Raw genomic sequence first — 25,358 nt, 5'->3', positions numbered from 1 at the left:
TGCCGTTCACTTTTCATAATCAACAAAGATGGAAAAAATAACATTATAATATTTTAACAAATACGAAACTTAATGCGCTTATTTAATGAACTGGAGAACAAAATGCATCCTGGCAGCAGTGAGTGGGCGGTTGTTTCGGAGATGCGACATTAGGTTAGAGGTGTTTACATCTCTTGTATTTACCGCCTCTCCCTTCTCATGCGGTTGGAACCAGAAATATTGCCAAACTGCAACCACACATAAGCAGTTTTTAGGCAATAAATAAATTATATATATATTATAGGCTATATAAGTGCCGGTAATGACGGTATTGAAACTGATACCGGTGCTATTTTAAGATCCCGCGGTATCCGATATTACCGTAATACCGCCCAACACTAATTTAGTGTTTAAGGGTAAGATAATGATTCTGCTCAGCAAAGTTGCCTTTCCTGTTTTCTCCTCATTGTCTTTAATGGCTCTTCGAGCCCCAGTTTCACTCAGAATGATGGGATTAGCTCACGAATGATTCACTGAGAATCTCACCTTTTGTTCTGCAAATGGCCTTCGGACCCAAATGGCTCTTGGAGCCTTTATGCTGATTGAATTAGGATTGGCCAGACCCTCACAGTCTAGGGTGTTACCTTAACCTGTATACTCATTTACATGCTTTGTTTGAATTTGTCTCCACCTTCAAAAGTCCCTCCTCCTAAAATGCCTATAAGACACCCTGTAAATTTATATACTTTAGATTATGTTGGACGAAACCGCAGCCGCGCTCAAATAAAGAAACTCTTCTGTTTGAACGTGATCCCAACTGTCTCCTGGTCTCTGCTTCGATAAAAGAAAACTTTACAACACCTTTCTTAATTTGCATTGGTCCTGGGTTTGCATGGGTCATATATCTATATTTGTGTAATTGATAAAGTTATGCTTAATTCCCTGTAAAATAGCAATAAAAAGGTTCTCTATTTTGAATCACTTTAAGCCCAGTGTCAGTAAAGATGGCGTAGTCAGTGGAATCCTGGTGTTTGTGGGAAATAGAAGGAACCTTGCCCAGCTTTCTACTACGATGTGGCCCTGGTGACTGAGGTAATCAATCACATCACACATTCATCAACAGTTAACACTCAAAAGTTTACATACACCTTGCAGAATAAACTGCTTCATCAGGGTAGTACTAAATAAAGATAAAACGTACATTTTTGTGATCCCTATTATTGATCAAAGTGTTAACATTTTGCAGATACTGCAAGGTGTATATCAACTTTGAAGCGCAACTGTATATCTATCTCTTTCATTCAATTGAGCCAAATATAATAATAGACTGGATCTGTATTGTAAACAAATTTTCTGTTTTTTTGTTTTTTTCCTCAAGGCATTTTTTCTGACTTTCCTGCATCTTTGAAACATTTCCATTCACATATACTCTGGAGAGCATCTGGGACATTGACATAAACAGCACTTTCCAACAACTTAAAAAATTGGGTGACAAATCATTTTGGTTTTTGTACTTTTGGAGTTCTTCAGGGTTTTTTTTTTTTTTTTTTGACAAACTTAGATTCACTGTAATGCTGGAGTAAGCATTTGGTCCTGTTTAATGTTGGTGCTGGTAAAGGTTTAAAGGGATACTCCACTTTAAAATGAAAATTCTGTCATCATATACTCACCCTCATGTTGTTTCAAACCTGTATGAATTTCTTTCTTCTGCTGAACATCCCTTTAAGAGCTAAATAACAAGGTTCGGTAACTTTTAATTAGGTCTCATTTGTTAATATTAGTTTATTTTTTAGCCAACATGATCTAACCAAGACTAATATTATCTTACTTAGACTAATAAATGCTTAAAGTGTTATTCATTCTTAGTTCATGTTAACTGAAGTAGGTAACTAATATATTTTTGTAAAGCATTACCCAAAGGTCTCTTTCCAAAACTGTTTGTGTTTATGCATAGTGTTTCTTGGGGTTTTCTTGTGCATCAACAGAAAGGTTTTTATGTACTTCTTTTAGAGATTATTTTGTCAGTAAATTTAGAGGGTTTTACATTTAGTTTTGTTGATTGTAACATTGCTTTTAATTCACACTTAAGTGTATTGTTAACTGACATTAAAGTATATTTTAAATCACATTAATTGCGTGTCATTATATTGTGTAGTGCACTTTAACTATATTTTGAAGATATTAGAAGCAATTATGATAGTAGATATAAAGTTGTATTAAAGTACCAATTAAGTTGTTCCAAAAAATCACTCTTAATGGCAACTTATTGCATTTTATTTCAACTTAATATGTGATATATTTTAAATTAATTGCACTTAATGTGCATTCAGTGTGTCGAAAACATTGCATTTAATTCACACTTAAGTGTATTGTTAACTGACATTAAAGTATATTTTAAATCACATTAATTGCGTGTCATTACATTTTGTAGTGCACTTTAAGTATATTTTAAAAACACTAGAAGCAATTATGAAAGTATATATAAAGTTGTAATAAAGTACCAATTAAGTTGTTCCAAAAAATCACTCTTAATGGCAACTTATTACATTTTATTTCAACTTAATATATGATATATTTGAAATTAATTACACTTAATGTGCATTAAGTGCGCCGAAAAGATGGCATTTAATTCACACTTAAGTGTATGTATTTAAAGTATATTATTTATGTAATAAGTACACTTTATAAAAGTACACTTAAGTGCACTTTTTTTTCACAAGGGTATATGGCTCATAAATGTGTGACAAGTATTCGCTGAGTTTTGTTTCAGTTTATAGACGTGCTCAAGAAAAAAAAGTTCTCCGCGACGGAGAGGCAGAACGCACACCCTGTTTATTTTCTTTCTTTTACAAAAGCACAATGTTTTGATTTGATTGTAAGTGGACACATACAAAAGTAGAAATATCACAGATTATTTTTTTATATTTCTTTTTTCTGTATAACCATAAATGACGGAGTACTTTAAGTTTATTGTGCTACAATGTGAAGAAAATCCAGCAAAACGCGGGGGCGCGTTTGCCGACCTCAGAGGGTTAAATGTTTAACTTTAGATTTTGTTTGGCTGCTGTAACTGAGTTATTACAGCCAGATGAACAAAGAAAAAAGGTGATCAGGTGGTGTTGGTTATATTTTAACATAAACATAATTTGACCTGAATCACTGAACTCATTTAGAGCCTAATCTCTGAGTTAAATGTATAATGGACATTACAGCATCACAATGATTCTACAGAATAAGATATAGATTTTTCAATATAAATCAAATGATTTCTTAAAAGTTGTTCTGATAATAATCAAATTAAAATAAAAAAAATTAAATAAAAAATGTAAGGCACACACAGACATCAAGATTCAGTGTATGAATCTCAACAATGGTGACAAAAAGAATATTCAAATAGGAAAAGGAAATTACTAAGACAATTCAGATCATAATTTATTCATACCGCAATGCATGATGGGATCCATTAATGAGTTTTGATTAGTGGCACCCAGAATGCACTGCAACATGCTTTATTATTGTCACCATTGTTGAGAATCACAGGCTGATTCTTGATGTCTGTGTGTCCAAATAGAGTACTTTTTCAAAGTCTTTTGATCAGAACAACTTTTAAGAAATATTTTTGTAGCGACTGGGCTATTTGAATCATTCGTTCGTTTGTCCTGAATTAACAAATTCAGACTCTCTGTGTTTTCAAAGCACATTCCTTCCCAAAAAGTTCTTTGCTAAGCTTACTAAAGCTTGTAACCTCCTGACTCCCAAATGTATATCATACGTCGAGGATAACACTTTACGACCCTGCACGAAGCTGCAGCCAAAGCTTCTCTGCAAGAGATAATGGGAAGCACACAAATTAACGCACACACATACACTAACTTTGGACATTAAACTTAGAATATAAGCATGTAATTTTTCATATACTCCTGAGTGTTTTTCTAGGTTATATTCACTTCGTTTATGACGTTTATTTGAATGAACAAAGCTTAAATATGTGTAATTATGCATATCTTATGTAACTTTGTGTATTCCTATAATCTTTCATATGACATGTTTTATATCATTTTAAATCTTGAGACTTAACGGAGTTGAATCTCGATAATAGATTGCAGTGATATGATTATTACTATATGAATCGTCTTACTAGAGTATAAAGGCTCAAATTCTGACAACACCATAACTCCCTCGAGTGGGTGTTTCCCCCAGAGACAAAGACTTCTTTTCTTTAAGTCTTTTCTTTATTTTCGTCTTCGGACTCTACCTACGTTCAGTGAAATGAACGTAGCCGGTAACCTCAACTTTAAAGAGACTTGAACATCCCGCGGCCGCGCTCACAGAAGCAAGCCCTGCTTTCTTAAAGAAACACGCACGCTGCTCTTAGGACACACGCCCGAACACGACTCGGCGTTCTTCAGCAACAAAGAGAACCATTTTGCAAGATAAGTTATTGAACTTTTAATGTAATCTGATTTCTTGTTGTCTCTCAAGGTTACAGTGCCTGTGATTTTTTCCATGCTGAGATCATCTCGGTGATCTCTCATCCTGAACTTTAGTTTCACTTTCTCCCTTTCATCATCTCCCTCTCTCATCTGTTATCCGTTTAGTCTTGTATTTGTTTACGTGTTCTGTATATACATACATATTTACTCTGTGTGAATCGTAGTTATGTATTCATTAGTTCAATTGTATTAAAACCTATATACTTGATTGATCCTGTCTATAATTCTCACATTACGAGTCCCTGAAATGTTTGATCTAGCTACAGGCTTTACAATTTGATTATGGTTTAGTAACCTAAATCTATAAGGACAGGAGAATAGTTTTCATGGCCAGAAAACTGATCTTTCTGGAATTATAAGAAGTGGTAACTTTTATGAGAAAGTTGGTGAGTTAATCTTATGGTCGTTTGCGGGACAAACGACTGTTCGGTAATTACATTAATTTTCCATTAAGGGTTATCTCATAATCGATCTGAAATAGGATTATTGATATATGAATGATGACTTAGAATTCGTTGTGATTGATTATTCATATATACAAATCGATCTATTTTCAACTTCGAATAAATTAACTTAACGGTAATATGCAAAATATTAATCATATTCATGATTAATTATTACAATTCCCTATAGATCATTTGAGCTAATATTAATATTAATGTACAACCCATTGTTGTTCTTACATTTTTGATTATATTGAAAATGCTGACAATAGTATACTGTAGAATCACAGGCTGCTGTAATCAACAAGGTAAACCTAATTCTCTAAATTCGTTTTGTGATTCAGGTCAAATGATGATTATGTCAAAAAATAACCAACACCACCTGGTCAACTTTTCTCTTTGTTCACCTGAGAGTTATAACAGCCAAACAAAATCTAACGTTATCAGTTTAAGGGTCAAGAGCCCAACTAAAGCCAACACTGATCACCATATTGGTAACTTAAAAAAGAGATTTTCTCCTTTGGTGATTCTGCTTGTTAACATCAGGTGTCTTCAATAATGCTCAATTATCACTCAGTCAATCACTAAATTATCTCATTAACGTTAACACTCTTGAGTCTGGAGCCAAATAAACTCCCAGGAGACTTCATTTAACACTGGAGTTTTTGCTGTGTTCATGGTTGGAATAAACATATGGCAGGACTTTTACTTTCTGACCCCTGGACTTTCCACCTCTGGTTTGATTAGGGTCAGATAGATAGCAACCATCAAAACAATCCCTCCAGGACCGAGTTTGCCCATCCTTGATCTAGACATTAGAAGTGAAAGAGGCAGATTCTGAAGAGATTCCTTAAAAAAGCTGCAATTTATAATATCCCATAAATAGATTAACATGTAACATGTTTGTTATTAAAACTTTAATATTATTATTATGATGGATCTGTTATAAAAAGTCTAATTAGTTTTGAATTCTGATCATTTTCTTCATATTTACTAGCAACTCAAAAATGCTGGAGAAAAAAAAGAAATCCCCCCCCCCCCCCCCCCCCAAAAAAAAAGTCAAATGAAACATTCATTAATATCAATAAGAATAATTTAATTACAAATCATCTACTGTCTTAACACATTAATATGTATGCACAATAATAGAGGTGAATAAAAATAAAAGCAATAATAACTAAGTATAATATAAGGGTCTCAAGTATAATATATCAAACACTGGTCTAAAAAATAAAGAAAGACCAAAACAAGAATAAAAAGAAGAAACTAATAGTTAAAGATAATAGATCAAAATTTATTAATTAATGACAGCTATAAAATAAGACCAGTATAACATTAGGCTATAGCTAATATTTACAGACAGAATTTGAGATTGTCATTAATCTGAAAGCGTTGATTCTGTTGTAGTTAAAATGTACTGTACGATAATGGCAGTTCATTTATTTCCTGAATCTGGATGCTGTAGTCCTCAATATTTTTACTGGACACTTTTGATGTGTTTGGGTTTGAGTCCATAGTAAAGATATCTGAAGAACTTCCTGTACTGCTGTCTGACCTGGACAAGAATGAGAAGAGAGGAGCTGAGTGACTTCATGACATCAATTTAAAGGGGTCATGACACACGGAATCAAATATTTCTTAGATCTTTTGACATTTAAGAAGTCATTGTTTTATAAAACCGTACTGCAGGTTTCAGAACAAAAAATCATCATCGCTGCAAAAATAACATTTGTTGAAACCAAGCTACCAAAACGACAGCTTGTGTTTCTGCTCATCTCTTTTTTCTGTTCTCTTCTTTCCTTCAGTGATTCTGCCTGTTAACAGGCTTATTAAGGCTGTGGCACAGATAAGGTCCAGTTCTGGTTTATGTACTTGCTCTTGGCTGACATGTGGCATTGCTATGTCTTAAAAACACACAATTACAGCAAAACTAAAGGAAAACTATTGTTAAAGTCAAGGGTCAAGAGCCCAACTAAAGTAAACACTGATCTCCATAATGCTAACGTCAAATGAAACAAAACTACATCTAAACCATTAAAGTCAGTCTGGTTAGTAATAAGTGAAGCTGGTAATGCTGTTTGTGGAGTTGTTTAATCCTCCTCGGCTGAGATCTTGAGATATTTAATGTCTTCTGTGGCTGAAGTCAGTTGTAGTTCTTGTGTTTCGCTTTTTTATCTTCTTGTTCTTCCTCTGTCCTTCAGTGATTCTGCTTGTTAACCTCAGGTGTTCATCACTAATGCTCAATCATCAGTTAATTAATCACTGAATTATATCATTAACTTCAACACTGCTTCAGTGTTACTCCTACACTCTGTAGTGTGGACACACAAGTGTTCATTTAAAACTGAAGATTTTGCAGTGGGGTTAAAAGGGTTAAATGTGTCAACAAAAAACAACAACAAAACAGCGTGAAGCGTATTTTAACAGTAATCAATTGTAAATTAATTTACGGCATAAAACTGTAGAAAAAGAGCAATTTACTGGCAACCACAGCTGCCAGTAGATTACCGTAAAATCAAGGAAAAACAGTAATATACTGTAAAATGTAACAGTCAAGATTTATTAAACAAAAGAAGTTAATTTCACTGAAATATTAGTGAAAGTTCAAAGAAAAAAGTTATGCAAAGTCAATAACTGATAAGGAGAGTAAATATTAAACTGAAATGTTTTATGTGTTTTTGCACAATATGATATAGGAGAGATCTGTTAGTTTAATTCATTCGTTTTGTGTGTCACCATTGAGCTGGAGAGGAGAGCCTGTGCTTCAGTCAAAGATGAGCAGAGAAACACTGATGTGCTGCTGCCGGTTGCTTTATTTAAAGGCAGTAACTGTGTAGTTGCTGATGCAGTGACATTCTCCTTGCTAAGTACTTTAGCACATTCATGTGTTCTTTGTTTGCTAATATACAAACTGCAAAGACTTTAGCTAAAATCATGTTTTTAATGAATTCACTATTACAACACTATTAGGTGTTTGCAGTTTTATATAAAGATATATTAATTTTCAGTGGACTCGAAGTCAGTTCACAGTACTATCAGTATAAATACTACTTTTTGACCTCGAACTGTTTGAAGAAATCGGTTTCCCAAATGATACGAGTTACCCTCCATGGTATTTTACGGTAACATACTGTAAAAAAGGAGAGCTGTAAATTAACGGTAAAGGGCTGTGAATTAACAGTACAGTGCTGGCAACCACAGCTGCCAATAGATTACCGTTATTTTACAGGGCAATTAGCACAGTTTTTCAGCTAATTAGTGAAATCAGCTGGCTGAGTTCATGGGTGGAATAAACATATGGCAGGACTTTCCTGGACTATACACCTCTGATTGTATGTTTGGAGAATGTTCTTATTATAAAAATCTGTTATCTGGTGCGCACTCATAGATGTGACATCACTGTGACATCACTGTGATAGTGTTGAGAAACAGGAAGTAGAATCTCTCCCCAGTGACTGATATTTGAACCGCCTCCTCTCAACCTGCTCAACATTTTGAATTCACAGTGAGCTCAAATATTACTGACACTGTGAGCATCACCATATGAGAATGGTGTGATGGCTCTGTGATCATCACATGATCTCACATGTTGACGGGGGAGTGAGCCACCCAAGGGCCGTGCGGGCCAGATGTGGGCCGGATCTGGGCCGTCACAATGTTGCCATCTAAATTTCTGACACTTGCTCATTTTAACATTCCGTTACAGGAAGGAAATGGAAGAATAGTAACAGATTAAACAACTGCCTCTTACATTTCTCTATAAAAGTCACAGGTTACCAAGACATGAAAACAACTGTAATATTCTTTCATATTCAGTTTTGAATTAAATATGGTGGTAAATTGAGTGATGTCTGACCTCATTATTGAGGACACAATAGACCAGGAAGATGAAGGTTCCCTGCTGGGAGTTCAAGATCAGGAAGAGGATCTCCAGCACCTTCCTGCCATTAGTGAAGAAACCCAGAATCCAGGAGCAACCAAGAATCACAAACTGAGCCAGTGTTTTAAATACCATAATCCTGCAGAGAAAGAGTCTTTATTTACTTTTTTTATATTTTTGATATGGCGTGTTCAAATCTGAATATTTATTACTTGGTTTGTTTCATCTGTGAAACTTCAGCGTTTAGATTTTTGAGAGTTGAGTTCAGACTGATGATGATCTTGATGAAGAGAATCATGTTTAACTGGGAAGTAGAAAATAATGATGAAGCACTTTGTTTTCCCTTTAATATAAATTAAAATCATGAGGCAATAAGAAATGTGCTTACTGCTAGTATGACACAAACAGGACCCAGAAAACTCCAGATAAAACCTTTATCCATTTTAATCCAGCACCTGTTTAGAGGAAACATAATATAAGAACTGAATGAATGTGTCAAAAATACTGTCTGGTGTAGACTTTTTAAAATCTTTTTAATCTTGTATGTGCTTATACAGTTAAAATATATTTAAACAGATAAGAAATGTCACAAAAGACCCAAGCTGCTTTATTTGCCTCAAATCAAATGAACTTAAAACTAAAACAACAACAACAACAACAATAACTCACTGTTCACTGCCGTATCCTTCAGGAAGCAGCCCGACAGACACGGCCACCACAACCAGAGCAACCGTATATCCAATCACACACAGGAATCCACTGCTAAGCACCTCCCTCTTTTTGGAGCTGATCTGTGATAGGTTCTTCACACAGATGAAGAGCAGCACAGCTTCAATGAACATCCACACAAAGCCGGAGAGAAAGAGGAAGTGCAGCACACCTGATATCACGGCACACAACACCTGGAGATCATGAGAGACGGTTATGATGATTCTCAGTGAGACTGTGCTGAGCTGTAGGGCTCCTTCATCATTCTCACCTGATGAGGGCGTATGAGGCTCAGGAACTGTTGTGTGAGCAGGAACAGAAGGTGAGCCAACAGCAGACTCAGGCAGAGGTTGATTCGAGCCACATTATTCACTCCAGGACTCCACTGACAAAGGGCAAAGGTCAACAGGGCCAAACTGAAGAACACCAGCCCCACGATCACACACACCAAATTCAACAGGTCCAGCAGTGAGTCGCTCTGAGAAAACATGTCAGAGTACATGAGTGCCAAATCTGTGCTGTTCTTCAGTGCTCACTATAAATGTTCTCGTACCTCTGATGGGCGGCTGGTTTGCATGATGAGAGCGAATGTGGACAGATGAACACAGGAACACACAGTGTAGCTGCTGTTGGTCTTTAAAACAGAACAACCATCTACAATCCACTCGCTGATATTCCAGTACACACAGGACAGGGAACCGTTGGGGTCAAACTCCTGCAAAAAGAAGAAAGAACATGCAGAAAATATAACAACACTGAATATTAGATGTTTTCAGATGTTCATCAGTTCTCAGGTTGGACAAAAACACATTTCAGTCTCTCACTCTGATGTGTTTGAGGGTGAAGTTGACTGGTTTGGTGAGTTTAGTGTTGGTGGTTTTGGGAAGAGTAGCTGAGATCACAGTGGACATCATGGTTTTAATCATGTCATTTGATGTGTTGAAGAAGTCTGGCTTCAGTAGATTCTCCATTGTGTTATAACTCATGAAAGCCACAGCAGCTGATCCTGTGTGACAGAAACAGAAGCTTACATGCAATACTAGAACAATCAATTCATTATTATTTTTATTAAATCAAACTAAAACATTTCACATACTTTCATTGTTGTTCTTGGCGATCCCAATGAGATCAATGTCCACAGAAGAATTTGTTGTGTCAAGTTGAGGGATTTTATCTAAGGTGACCTGTGGTCCAACCATGAAGACTTCAACCACTGATTAAAAAAAATACAGTTATGTTAAAGTTAGGCCTATGCTATGTCACATTTGCCCCTCTCACAGTCAAAACAAAACTGCATGCCTTTTGTGGAAGAACATTGTTGTGGTTTTGCTTTGGCTCGGCATGACTGCAGATGAATATGATTATCATACTACCTATAAAGCATTCACTACTTGGCTTAAGAGATATAACCAATTTAGATGGAAACCCTGTCAACAATTTTATCTAACCGTGAGCTCCCAGGATACTCACATGGTCACAATGTGAGGTCAAAGTGCACTCAATGCACAAAGAATAGGTACCCAGCATGAAATTGCAGCATGAAGCTTTTGATTGTCTCTTTGTGTATAATTGACACAGTAGTTCAAAATGTTTGTGTCTTATCATGCATTTACAATTCTTCATTAATGATTATGACACTGCTGGATCACAACATTGTTTCGGCCCGCATCTGGCACCCGTGGAAAGATACTCTGGCCCACATGCAACATGGAATGACGACCCTTGGGTGGCTCACTTCTGTTTGCCAGATCTGGGCCACAAGCAGGCCATAGCAATGCCACATGTCAGACAAGAGCAAAGAAATAAACCAGAAATAGACCTTATCTGAACCACAAATTATGTGTATTTTAAAGGGTAACTCTAGCCAAAATTTAACCTAGGCTCTTTTTGTTAATCTACCCGAGTCAAACTTTGAAACATAATTAGAATGGAAACGCCACTTTTAAGATTGACTGTATTTTCGTTTACTAAAAGTTTACTAAAAAGAAAGATTTTGTACGACTCACTTTATCAGTTAGGGCCCTATCTTGCACCCAGCGCAATTGACTTTGTACACCGACGCATGTATCATTCCTATTTTGCACCCGTGCAAAGCGGACTTTTCCCTCCACAGAAGCACGTCGGTTAACTAAGAAATACAATTGCGCTCCCGGGGGCGGTTCAGCGCAAAGAGGAGGCGTGTTCCGGCGCAAAAGTTCCTTCATGCTATTTTGCAGGTTTAGAAAACAATTGCGCCACTAACCAGGAAAAAATTGTTTAAAGTCAGTGGCGCGTTGCGCATGTTATTCATATGCTATTTTAAGGGCGCATGCTTGGCCATAATCAATGTAGCGTGTGCACAACGCGCACTTTGATTCTCTCATCTACACAGAAGCAGCAGTTTTCATTTTTGCGAATCATACATTATTACGATAGATAGATAGATAGATAGATAGATAGATAGATAGATAGATAGATAGATAGATAGATAGATAGATAGATAGATAGATAGATAGATAGACAATTTAATATAAAAGCATACATCTAACTTACACCTTTACCCAAATTATCATACGCCCGTTTAACCGAAGTTAATTTGGGTGGGTTTCTCCATCCCCAATGTCCCTGACGAGAACGTCGGTCTCCTCGGCTGTGAACCGCTCCTGGCGCGCGCCTGGCAAATCCGCCGTTATAATAGGAATCCGCTTTAGAACAAGTGCGCCTGCTCTTAAAGGGAATGTGAGATGTCGCTCTGATTGGTTTATTTCACGTTACGCCCAAACCACACCTATGAATAATGAAGCTACTTCAGACCAACCCCTTTTAGATTTGCGCCGGGCGCAAGAGGCATTTATCCCGCCGGGAAAATAGCAACAGTGCCGGAGATCCGCCCACAAAGTTACTTGCGCTTTGCGCTTGACCCTTGCGTTTCAGATCGTTAAAATAGGGCCCTTAGTGTTTCCGGTGGCTGGAATTTTGTCAGTCAAAAGTGCAACGTAATGAACTGACTCCATATGAGGAAATGTCATGAACTTGTCATTTCAATTAAAGGCTTGAAAACTTAGATAAAAAATTATCTGCGACGCTTAAGAAGCTCTCCATCTTTAATCTCCTCATGTTACGTTGCATGCGGAGATCGACTACTTTTGACTATCTAAAATTACTTTTAGGCCATCTAAAGAAAATGTCAACAGATATTTCACACATCTAAGACTTATGCACATTAACTCAGTGATTTGATTTCACAGCATATTCACAATTCTGATTCACTTACCCACAGTGTCAAGATTAAAACTGACATTGGCAGTTGTGTTTGTCGGCATCACCAGCATGGACACCAGCTTCTCACTGGCTTTTAACACACGGTTTCCATATGACACCAGTTTATTTGGGTCAGCTGATGATGACACTAAAACCTTCTCTGAAGCGCCGAGGACCACATCCAACATTTCAATTACATCCTAGTTTTAGTGACCATATACATAGGATTATTTGTAGATGTTGAAACAAAAGAAGGCATTTCTAAAGTATATTATATCTATGTGATAAATAATTATTATTTTTCATTTTTTCTCTTATACTATCAAAAGGAGCTCTACAGCTGTAATGTTCTCTACCTGGTCAAGAAGATTTTCTACACATCGTCTTATGGCCTGAAATCACAATTGAAACATATTTTTAAAAAAAAATTAAATTTCAGTCCCTGGACTGTGGACCATTTCCTGATTTCGATAATGTTTTTCTTTAATTGTTTTAAAGTGAAATAAAAGTGAATTGTTAGTGTTTTCCTACAAAGTAAAATAAACATCAGTGCATATTATAGCGCATTAGTGTGTTGGTTGTTTCCAGTTTTATTGGTATGTTTTCCAAACTTCCCAACGCAGTTTCAGAAATTTGTCTCAACTTACCCTGCATTCTTCCAGCAGTGTGATATTCAGACCTGGAATTAGAAAACTCAGCATGAATTAAACAGAATTTCCTTTTAAAAGTCAAATCAGTGGGGTTGGCTGAGGCTGTGGTTGTGGTTGTAGAAGTGGTGTGAGAATAAATCAGCTGTGAATTGGTTTACATGTATCTTTTACTTATTTATTATAAAACTGGTAAAATACATTACTTGACAAATACAAATGTGGTTATTCTGGATTGTTCTGAAATCATTACCTTCAATAATCAGAATGTGTGACTGAGATCTGCAACAGTGACTGTCAATGGTATTGAATGAATAATCTCAGAGTAAGAATAGTCTGTGAGTAAGAATACCTTGTAATAGTCAAATAACTAAATCGAGATTTATTTTATGGTCTTCATCAAAAAAATATTACATTTAATGAAGTTGTGTGAATGTTGTAGTTTTGTTAGGTTGTGTAGTGCCTGTGATCTTATTGTGTTAATCAAAAGTCTTTATTAGTGGTTCATTCAGTCAGGCATTGCCTTGTGGATTATACACAGCAACCCCTGTCAGAATGAGAGACCAAGACAAGATGTTCATCTTTGATTAATCTCCTGCTGAATCAGGGGATCGCTCACTCGAGGATCACACACTCGAGGATCACGCACTCGAGGATCACACATGGTATTTTCTCAACCTGGTGTGCCTAACCCAATACCCCGGCTGCTCACTATGTATTATTACCAAGCCCAATGCGGAGTCAGTCGAGGTGCGTGAGCTGGTAACAGCAACCGTCATCGAGGGCATGTTGGTGTAGTTTGACGTATTGATTTGGAGCCCCACTCACACTCCCACCCCTGAGGTACAGACACAACGCTGGGTTGCTGAGAAATTATGTTTAATTAGCTTTAGGAGAAGGTTTTGGCTGTGCTACAATCACAGCTGGTCCCAGCCGATTCCAAGTCATCGCTGATTAAACCCAACACTAGATCTCCTTCATTGTGGATGGTCCTGAACAGCAAAAACCCCAGTGTTAAATTAACTCTGTTCAGAGTTTATTTGAGTCCACACTCAAGAGAGTTCAAATTACTCTGAAAAGTTACTCTGAAGCAGTGTTAAAGTTAGTGAGATAATTTAGTGATGATTGACTCTTATGAACACCTGATGTTAACAAGCAGAATCACTTAAGGAAAGAGTCACCATTTTAATGTCGCCATTATGGTGATCAGTGTTTGTTTTAATTGGGCTTTTGACCCTTGACTTAAAAAAAAATCTGGCTGCTTTAACTGTTTATAAAACACATGTGTTATGGCAAAAGAAAGCACAAAAAAACATTTCTGCGGGTGCTGAATAATTCTCTGACCAATTTCTGATTATATATAGTTAATGTTATTTTTACATTATTGATTACATCAGCCCTGTGATGTTACAGCATGAGATTCAGCAATTGTTTGTGCAGAATATCATGCTGTGCCATTTGAACAAAATTTTTGCACACATACACATCAAGAATCAACGTATTAATCTCAACAACGGTGACAAACAGCATATACAGATCAACTCTGAGCATAAAACAAACTGCTAAAAATAATAAATAAAGAATAAATAAAATAGAAAGAATAAAATAAATTACTAAGACAATTCAGCTCATAATTTATTCATGTTGCAATGCATGCTGGGAGCCATGGGTGAGTTTTGATTGGTGGCCACAGAATTCACTGCAACATGCTTTTTGTTGGTCACTGTTGTTGAGGTCCATGCACCAATTATTGATGTCTGTATGTCTAAATCATGGGTCACCAAACTAAGGCCCACGGGCCGACTCAGGCCCGCCGCACCCCTTTGACTGCCCCCCCTGCCCATCTGCCCCCCACTACTTGAAACGGCCCTATGAGGCAATCCCCAAAAGTCGTCATGGCCTATTTTTTTAAATTGCTTTTTGGAAAATAATAACATGTCTGCATCTGGTATTTTGTTGATTTTTTCAGTTACATTTTTTCGAATTTTCCGAATTTTCGTCACCCGACATGCTCGAGATCAAGCAGTGACAGACAACGCACGCGCAGAGAACTGTCAGATAACTGTCAGTGTTCAGGACAGCAAAATGGTAATCTCTACTACACAATGAGGCCTGCTGGTGGTCATTTTGGTCTGGGTCATACAATTCTATGTTATATAACTGACCCGGCCCCCCCATCACAGTCAAGAACGATAATGTGGCCCCCAGAGAAAAAAGTTTGGTGACCCCTGGTCTAAATGATAGAGCTGTTCAAAGATTTTTTTAGAACAACTTTTTTAAATCCCTCTTATTATATTAAAAATGGCAAAATCTTATGCTGTAGACTCACTTACTGATCTCATTAACTTTAACACTGCTTTAGTGATACTTTAACATCCTGTAGAGTGGGACCATATGGCTCTGAACATTGTTGATTTAACACTGGGGATTTTGCTGTGTACTACACGGATCAGCCAGAAGCTTTCCAGTCATCAGGTCCACATCAAACTTCCAATCCCCAGATTCAACCTCGACCCTACGACCCATCAACTCCACCATGGATTGCCATTGCCAAATGAAGCTAACACACTGGCAAAACTCTGTGTCCTGTTACAGGACACATTAAGACTGATAAGAAGTTTTACGACCCCAAAAGGAATTTCCAGAGAGTTGTGACTCTCACTTAATTCTTACTGAGAAGGAGAAATAAACCCTGTTAGTCCTGTATATTGTAGCATCTGGACCAATCAGACACACACCAATCAGAGGGAGAGCATTTTCACATTTGGCTCCAAAACTCTGAAATAGTCTTCCTGATACTGTTCGTTGCTCAGACTCGCTCTCCCAGTTTAAAACTAGATTAAAGTCGCATCTTTTCAGCCAGGCATTCATATAATCTTACAGTTCAAACTACAATCCGGCCTCTAGCTCATAAATGCCAGAGGAGAACTGGCCCCCGACTGAGCCTGGGTTCTCCCAAGGTTTTTTTTTTTTTCTCCATTAGGTCACCTGATGGAGTTTTAGGACACCATTAGGTCACTTGATGGAGTTTTTCGGTTCCTTGCCACTGTTGCCTTTGGCTTGCTCAGTTGGGGATATTTTGGGGATATTTAATTTAATTTTATCAATCAATAAATTCCTCTTGAAACAAACTTTGTTGTATTATTTTAATTTAATACTGTGAAGCTGCTTTGATACAATCTGTATTGTGAAAAGCGCTATACAAATATACTTGACTTGACACACAAAGTATTCATTATATTTAATGAATAATACAGTAAACTCACTTTCCAACAAAGGTCTATGAAACTTCCCCCAAAACTAACATCCCAAATGAAGCTAACACACTGGCAGAACCTGGTGTCCTGTTACAGGATCATTAAGATTGATCATACCTTTTACGACCCCAAAAAGGAATTTGCAGAGGGCTGTGATGCTCACCTAATTCTTACTGATGAAGAGAAATAAACCCTGTTAGTCCTATATATTATATATATAAACACTTGAGAAATGTGTAAACATGTATCTAATTTTCCCATCTCATGATTTTTCTTTTATGTGGTTTGGCTTTTCTATTATTGTAAACTCTATTGGACTAATGTTTCAGACTTTGCATACTATGGCTAACCAAAATCATATGTGTGGCATGTTTGGTCTCTATAAACTCTAATCTTCGTCCCTCATTTGTTAACCCTCTGGGGACCAAAAACGCGCCCGCGCGTTTTGCTCGTTTTTTTTTTTAGCAATGAAAAATAAACACAAAATGCTCTGTTAATTTTGATCTTTCATTTTCGTGTAATACATCAATCGATCCTGTTCAGTTTCTATTTTTTTTCTGTATACTCACAATACAAATAAAGTGTTTTGCTTTTTGACAAATAAAGAAAAACTAACTTGATGCTATTTCTGCCTTCTCTCTGTCAGTAAACTCCCATTTGAAACGCGTTCGAAAATTATCTATAACTCCGCGAAAATTCAGTCAAACAGGCAAACAGACCCACGGGCATAAAGCTTGAGATCGCAGCTTTTAAATGAAGTAATTTATATAAAAAACCAATATTATCAGCTTCTGTAATCTGTATAAAAAGAGAGCGACTCCAGTCGAGCTCATTACGAGCCATTCAAAAGTAATTTGACCACGCCCCGGAGAGCGCGTGCTATTCAAACGCAAATTCTGAGAACCATTTCAGTCTGTGAAACGCCCCCACATCAGCTGTAAACAAAGAGGCATAATATAGCCTACCTTATGGAGAAAATTTTCCGTGCTGATATGAGGAGCAGATCCCGCTGAGGAGTGAGGTAGGCTAAGTTATCCTTTCTCAAGTGTTAATGTGGAATAACGTTATGGAATAACGTTGTAGGCTTATGTAAACAAAAAGATGAATCGCGTTTCTATAATATGAATCGCGTTTTCTGTGAGATGAATGAAGGGTACATATTTGTAAAGAGTGTTTAGCCTAAATATGAATCGCGCGTCTGTGTGTGAAAGAATAAACTGCTTTTACAGTTACAGTTACTGCGTTACAGTCAGGCGAAGTATGAAAGACAACATTTTGTTGACTAGATTTGGGTACAGTTTTTACTGTAGAATATACTGTCACATCAAATAAGCTTTTCTGCTCATATATATAAAATACTATTTTGTCAAAAATAAAGTCATGACTAAGATGTTCCAATGTTGGCTATATTCAAACTAATGAATACATATGATCAAATGTAGGCCTATAATCTTTTTTTTTTTTTTTTTACAAAGAAAGAGTACTTTTTTGCAGAAATATTGCTGAAATTGTAATTATTGTTGTAATTGTAACCTTTTTAATAAAATAGCAAAACATATTTACAAGATAGATGTAAGCAAAATCTTAAATGGTCAATATAAGTCTTCTTCAAAATATATATTTTGTCCTTGCATTGTGGCTCAGTCAGTGTCACACCTGAATGAATGGCTAATTATGCAGAGTCATTATGCAGAGTGGGTGGGACTAAGGTGTAAACTACTCCTCCCCCTCGCATATTGGCTTTCCAAGCAAAACCTGTTTTACACCATTTAAATCAATGTATTTTTTTTTGTGAACGATAAAGCAAGACTATTTTCACATAATTTTGAAGCTAGAACTGAAAGGGACAACATCCATTAGTCAAAAGTCTTGTGGGCACATATTTTGTATGAGTTTTGTGGTCTTATTTCAGCAACTTTCATTTTTATTTTTTTAAATAACCACGCATAAACATTATTCTCTTAAAAATACAAACATCTACATACATGTTGCTCGCATATTATGGTAGGCCTGTTTGTGCTATATAGAGTGAATTTACACCTTTGCCATTAACATGTTTATAAATAACTGAAAAAAGCACAAATGTCAGAGCATGTCAGAACATCTCAAGGGCCCCAAAAACAGCTTGGTCCCCAGAGGGTTAATTTACATTACATTTTGCTAAATTTTGTGACACATTAGTATTATAAGAATCTTGAAGATTCTTTTCTTAAACACACAATGAAATTACATTCAAATGCCCTGCTAGAACAATGGGTCGTAAAATTTCCCTCCAAATGGAAATCTTCTCATTGGCTCACACACCTCCAGAGGGTGTGACATCTTCACGCTTTAAAAATCACTGATAACAAGACCAGCTCTCTTACTCTCTTAGTCCTTTTCTGAAATGCTGAGGTGAAGATGATGCTGAACTAGAAGTGTCTAAGGACCCCCAAGCTTGTGCCAGGCTGCGGCCTTGTCTTTCCATTCACCAAAGATCCTCTGACTCCCACTGGTTCTCTCTCATCAAGACCACATCAGCAAAGATCAATTGGAGCCTCAACAAATTGCATCAGGGCAGTTTAATTCAAATGGGCGAGACATGCAAGTATCAAACTTAGTCTCATTATTTGATACATTAAATATCCTTACCCCTTTTTAAGAAGGGCGTGTTTGAACTAAACTGAGGGTTTGATCAAGGCTGTTGATCTGCTGAATTTCAAACAATGCTATAACTTCTTGCTTTCCTGTATTCTGCTTCAGCTTTCTTTCTCTTGGAAACTGTATGCATACATGTATGTATATATTAGAGTAGTTTAATTGTTTAGTCTAGTTAATAAAATCTTGTTCATGCCACACGTTGAGTTGTCCGTGTCTCAAGCTCATGTCTGGTGTCTCTAATCATAGATCTTGACTATTTTCTCTTAGTAGTACTGTAAAGAAAGAAAGACATTTCCCATGCCCCAGGAAAGTACATTTCTTAGAATAAAAAAACAAAAACAATTAACACTGAGTGTTCACGGGACAAACAGGTTAATTGATTGTAATACTAGTTTATAACATTAAGTTCAGTTTACTATTTGACATAAAATAAAGGCTATTTTCAATTGAAATGAAAGATTGATGAAAGTTGAAAATGTTGAAACACTTGAAAGTTGCTTTCAACCAAGTAACATCCCTCTTGTCTCTGAACAACCAGCTAGATGTCAACCAATCCGGCTTCAAGAAATGGCACTCAACTGAGACTGCATTACTGTCGGTCACAGAAGCCCTACAGATTGCAAAAGCAGCTTCCAAATCTTCAGTTCTCATTCTCCTGGATCTGTCTGCTGCCTTCCGACACTGTGAATCATCAGATCCTTATGTCCACCCTCTCATCACTAGGCATCACAGGTACTCCTCTCCACTGGTTTGAGTCATATCTCACAGGTAGGTCCTTCAGGGTCGCATGGAGAGGCGAGGTATCCAGAGCACATCAACTGACCCCAGGGGTTCCTCAGGGTTCAGTTCTTGGACCCCTCCTCTTCTCCATCTACACCACGTCACTGGGACACATCATACAGGCACATGGTTTCTCTTACCATTGCTATGCTGATGACACACAGCTCTTCCTCTCATTTCAACCAGATGATCCCACAGTAGCTCCACGGATCTCAAGCTGTCTGACGGACATCTCGGCATGGAGGAAGGAACATCACCAGCAGCTCAACCTGGCAAAGACTGAGCTTCTCATCCTCCCTGCCAATCCGTCTCTACAGCACTACTTCACTATCCAGCTAGATTCAGCATCAATCACCCCATCAAGGTCGGTCAGAAATCTTGGAGTAATATTGGATGACCAGCTGACCTTCACAGACCACATTTCAAAGACAGCTCTATCATGCAGGTTTGCACTGCACAACATCCGGAAGATCAGGCCTTTCCTAACTGTGCATGCAACACAACTCATCGTCCAGGCCCTGGTCATTTCTAGGCTTGATTACTGCAATGCTCTTCTGGCGTGCAACTAAACCTCTACAAATGATTCAGAATGCTGCAGCTCGTCTTGTCTTCAACGAGCCAAAAAGGGCCCACGTCACTCCTCTGTTCATCTCTCTGCACTGGCTACCTCTCGCTGCTCACATCAAGTTCAAGGCATTGACGCTTGCTTACAGATCCATCACAGGCTCAGCTCCCTCCTACTTTCACTCACTCCTACGAGTCTACATCCCTACCAGAAGCCTACGATCGGTCAACGAGCGACGGCTCGTGGTTCCATCACAGAGAGTCACAAAATCACTCTCAAGAACATTCTCATTCACGGTTCCATGCTGTTCGAATGCTCTCCCCACCCTCATCCAGAATGCAGAATCCCTGACAACATTCAAAAGACAGCTGAAAACTCATCTCTTCCGTGAGCACTTGACCTCATAATAAAAAAAAATCTTTTATTTTCCTTTAATCCTCCCTTATCTGGCTTATGCTACTCTGAACAATGCCTGAACTTCATATTTTGAGCCCTTCTTGCGTTGTTTTTGCCTCTTCATGATGACTCATTTAATTTAGTCCTAAATTGTAAGTCGCTTTGGACAAAAGCGTCTGCTAAATGACTAAATGTAAATGTAAATGTAAGTTAATTATATTAACTGATCCAGATATTCATAATAAATTATAACCAGTTATTATTGATTATTAATATTTCATAGAGCTAATGTGCTACAACAAAAATGTTACATTAAAAGTTATAAATACTGAGGATCATGATACTCTTTTATTTACCATGTCATATCTTTCTAACTTTGATGTAGAGCCAATGAAATAGGGCAGGGCACAAAATCACACACAATCACATACATACTTTAGGTTATGAGAGTGTAATATTACATGTAACATGAATATATAACAAATGTCAAATGAAACCCTGATGCATTACATGCATACTTGTCATTGACTGTTTCTAAACAAACTGTAATTTTAACAAGACAGAAATTATCACCAGAACATATACTTTGATGAAAGGAAGTGTGTCACACTCACCTGTAGATGCAGAACTGGTCGATGTTGTGGAAGTGACCGGGTGTAAAATAACTGAAAAAATTGCAGATGGAAACAGATGATTAATTACACTCAGATTAAATTATGTGTACCTCATGAAGACAATAAAGCTGCTTTGAAAACCACAATTCAGTTCTGCTCATTAACCTGTAGAAGTGGGATGGGTAAACAGCAAAATCCACAATGTTAAATTAACACTGCTCAGTGTTTATATAATCCACACTCAGAGTTTTTATAAGTAACACTGAATCAGTGTTGAAGTAATGAGATAATTAAGTGATTAATTGAGTGATGATTGAGCATTATTGAAGACACCTAATGTTAACAAGCATAATCACTGAACGAGAAAAATCACAAATTGTAAGTCACCATTGTGGTGATCAGTGTTTGTTTTAGTTGGGCTCTTGAACCTTACATTTTTCACTTTAGATTTTGCTGCTAGATGAACAAAGAGAAAATGTGATCTGATGGTGTTGATTATGTTTTAACATTTAGAGCCTAATCTCGGAGTTAGATTTACTTTATTGATTAGAACAGCACTGGCCTTGTACAGTATAATAATTTTAGCATTTTCAATGTAATCCAAAAGATTTCTTAAGTTATTCTGATACAAAAAGAACTTTTCATTTAGGCACACACAGACATCAAGAATCAGCGTATGAATCTCAGCAATGGTGATAAACAGTATATTCAGATAAACAGATCAACTCTGAACATTAGAAAACAAGCAACTAAAAAGTCACATAAAAACAGCAGAAATCAAACAAAATAGTAAGAATAAAGGAAATTAACAAGAAAATAAATCTCATTATTAATTAATGCAGCAATGCATGATGAATGAGTTTTGATTGGTGGTAGTGCACTGAATGCACTGCAACCCAGAATGCACTGCAACATGCTTTATAATTGTCACCATTGTTGAGATTCACAGGCTGATTCTTGATGTCTATGTGTCTAAATAAAACATTAAAAAAATATATATTATTCTATGCAAAAACAGTACTGTTACAATCAAAAAAATAAACCTAACTCAGAGATCAGGTTCTTAACGAGTTCAGTGATTCAGGTAAAAAAATATTGTTTAAACACAACCGACACCATCAGATCACTTTTTTGCTTTGTTCATCTGGCTGTTATAACTGAAGTACAGCAGCCAAACTAAATCTAAAGTAAAAAATGTAAGGGTCAAGAGCCCAACTAAACTAAACACCGATCACCATAATGGCGACTTACAATTTGTGATTTTCTCCTTCAGTGATTCTGCTTGTTAACATCAGGTGTCTCCAATACTGCTCAATCATCACTCAATCAATCACTTAATTATCTCATTAACTTTAACACTGCTTCAGTGTTACTTATAACACTCTGAGAGTGTGGATTATATAAACACTGAGCAGTGTTAATTTAACACTGGGGATTTTTGCTGTGTAGATATTGTGGAAGTGAGTCAGTAAATTACCTGTAACATTTATAAGATGGAAAGAGATGTCAAGTCAGATTTAGATGACACTAATTATGGAGGGCATTTCAATACCACAGTCCTGTGTAACATCATCCTCACCTGTAGAAGTTGATGTTGTGGAAGTGTCTGGCTGAAAAGGAACTGAAAGAATAACAGATAAAAACAGAAAATAAATCAGACTCAGATGCTGAATTACTGTGTTCTATTTCAAGAAGACAGACACTTATTATGGAGGGTGGCATTTCAATATTACAATCTGAGAAAATCTTCAAAAATGTTCAATATCATCTTGAGTTGTTTTTTTTTTTTTTTTTTTTTTTTTTGTCCACATTCAGTCTAGATTATTATTATTATTATTTTCCACCTGTAGAAGTAGAACTGATAGATGTTGTGGAAGTGACTAGATATGAAAGAACTGAAACCTAACAGATGGAAACTGATGATGAATCAGACTCAAATGCTGAATTACTGTTTTTCATGCAGACAATGATTATGGAGGCTTGCGGTTACACTCGCCAGCTGTAGTGCCCATGATAACCACCAGAGGGTACTCCTCCTATATCCTTAATCATATCATGAATTACATATCCTTTAACCCAGTGTTCCCCAACCCTGCTCCTGAAGGACCCCAAACACTGCACGTTTTCTTTGTCTCCCTAATCAAACACACCTGATTCAACTCATCAGCTCATTAGAAGAAACTCTAGGACAGGGCTGGGCAAATGCTGTCCTGGAGGGCCACTGCCCTGCAGAGTTTAGCTCCAACCCTGATAAACTCTCCTGTCTGTAGCTTTCTAGTAATCCTGAATTTTGATTTTTAAAATACATTAAAGGAAAAATAATTTTAGATACACATCCAGACATCAAGAATCAGCATTTTCATTTTCTTGTTTGTTTTTGCCTTTAAAAACTCGGTGTTTTCACTCATTAATGGTGAAGTCTTGTATTTCCGATGTTACAAACACACAAATTAGGAGGAGCTTCTTTTGAAAACCAAAACCACACTTTAGTTCGTTAAAACATTCACCTGTAATAGTGGGGCGGGTAGATGATGTGGAAGTGAATGTCAGTAAATTGCCTGTAACATTTACAAGATAGAAATGTCAAATTTAGATGAAGTACTGTATTCTTCATGAAGACAGTAATTATGGAAGGTTACATATCGATATCACAGTCCAGTCTAACATCATTCTCACCTGTAGCAGAACTGGTAGATATTGTGGAAGTGACCGGAAGTAAAGAAACTGAAATAATAACAGATGGAAACAGAAGATAAATCAGACTCAGATGCTGAATTACTGTGTTCTTCAAGAAGACTAATTATGGAGGAGCATCTTATGAAAGTCACATTCAGCCCAGAAACATGCTCACCTTCAGTAGTGAGACTGGTAGATGTTGTGAAAATGACTGTCAATAAATGACCTGTAATATTAACAGATGGAAAATTTTGACAAATCAGATTTATTATTGTGTTCATCATGAAGACATTAATTATGGGGAGGGTTAGTAGTGGTGATGTTTGTTGTTGTTTTGGCAAGTCTTGGAGATGTTGTGGTAGTGATATTATTGGTGTACTTTGTGCAGGAGCATGTGGAATAGCATTATAGTTGCATGCACAGGTGTAATTTGCACTAGTGCAAAATAAGTTAATATTTATTAATTTATGGTGGATGTTTATTACACAATAAAAAAATTGGAATCTCATAGTGCAGTACATGCAGTAATGAGCACCAGTGCTGTGCCCTGTCAACACGTTGATCTCACAGTGATCTCTCCATATGATCACAATGTGAGTTCACATTGAGCTAAAAGTGTAACCTCACAGTACACTCACTGTGTGCTCCTATTATGGCCACAATGTGAGTCACCCCAGCTAGAAATGTTATTGGACACGTCGCTTGGGTTGACATGTAAACATCGGATGTCAGGCTCCAACTTCATTAAACAACTCCACAAACAGCATTACCAGCTTCACTTATTACAAACCAGACTTTATTTCTGTCATATGTGTGGAAAAGTTCTTATTGAGATTAACAAAGGTTTAGATGTTGATGATGTATTGAAGTTAATAGTTTGGTTTGATGTCATCATTATGGTGATCAGTGTTTGCTTTAGTTGGGCAGTTTGACTCTCCATGTTTTAATGTTAGTTTTTCTCTGGCTGCTGTAACTGTTTGTTATGGTTTAAAATGTGATCAGATGATGTCAGCTACTTGATGATGATGACAATGATATAA

At 36.8% G+C, this 25,358-nt stretch overlaps 1 protein-coding gene and 1 long non-coding RNA gene across 2 annotated transcripts in view; one reads left to right on the top strand and one right to left on the bottom strand.

The window, feature by feature from the left end:
- The first annotated feature begins 866 nt into the window (after positions 1-866).
- LOC309493940 lies at positions 867-2,105 on the top strand. The gene is made up of 2 exons (XR_014204117.1): positions 867-1,071; positions 1,358-2,105. It is a non-coding gene; the product is annotated as an uncharacterized lncRNA (long non-coding RNA).
- A 3,944-nt stretch (positions 2,106-6,049) lies between these two features.
- The window catches only part of LOC309493655 (uncharacterized protein), a 48,934-nt gene continuing 29,625 nt past the window's right edge, over positions 6,050-25,358 (bottom strand). Inside the window, exons 9-25 of the mRNA XM_082162841.1 lie at positions 24,494-24,544; positions 24,319-24,366; positions 24,150-24,200; positions 23,222-23,263; positions 21,643-21,693; positions 13,391-13,422; positions 13,100-13,135; positions 12,757-12,943; positions 10,600-10,716; positions 10,328-10,509; positions 10,057-10,218; positions 9,775-9,981; positions 9,465-9,697; positions 9,184-9,250; positions 9,008-9,099; positions 8,772-8,934; positions 6,050-6,470 (exon numbers count right to left, since the gene is read on the bottom strand). Of these exons, the coding sequence (XP_082018967.1) occupies positions 6,393-6,470; positions 8,772-8,934; positions 9,008-9,099; positions 9,184-9,250; positions 9,465-9,697; positions 9,775-9,981; positions 10,057-10,218; positions 10,328-10,509; positions 10,600-10,716; positions 12,757-12,943; positions 13,100-13,135; positions 13,391-13,422; positions 21,643-21,693; positions 23,222-23,263; positions 24,150-24,200; positions 24,319-24,366; positions 24,494-24,544 (1,799 nt within the window). The 3' untranslated portion in view covers positions 6,050-6,392. The remainder of the gene's footprint in view (positions 6,471-8,771; positions 8,935-9,007; positions 9,100-9,183; positions 9,251-9,464; positions 9,698-9,774; positions 9,982-10,056; positions 10,219-10,327; positions 10,510-10,599; positions 10,717-12,756; positions 12,944-13,099; positions 13,136-13,390; positions 13,423-21,642; positions 21,694-23,221; positions 23,264-24,149; positions 24,201-24,318; positions 24,367-24,493; positions 24,545-25,358) is intronic.

Source organism: Leuciscus leuciscus (genome assembly GCF_965113295.1).
Source record: "Leuciscus leuciscus genome assembly, chromosome: 3".
In the NCBI taxonomy this organism is placed as follows: Eukaryota; Metazoa; Chordata; class Actinopteri; order Cypriniformes; family Leuciscidae; genus Leuciscus; species Leuciscus leuciscus.
The sequence above is the reverse complement of the archived record's forward strand: the minus strand, read 5'-3'. Positions and strand labels throughout refer to the sequence as shown.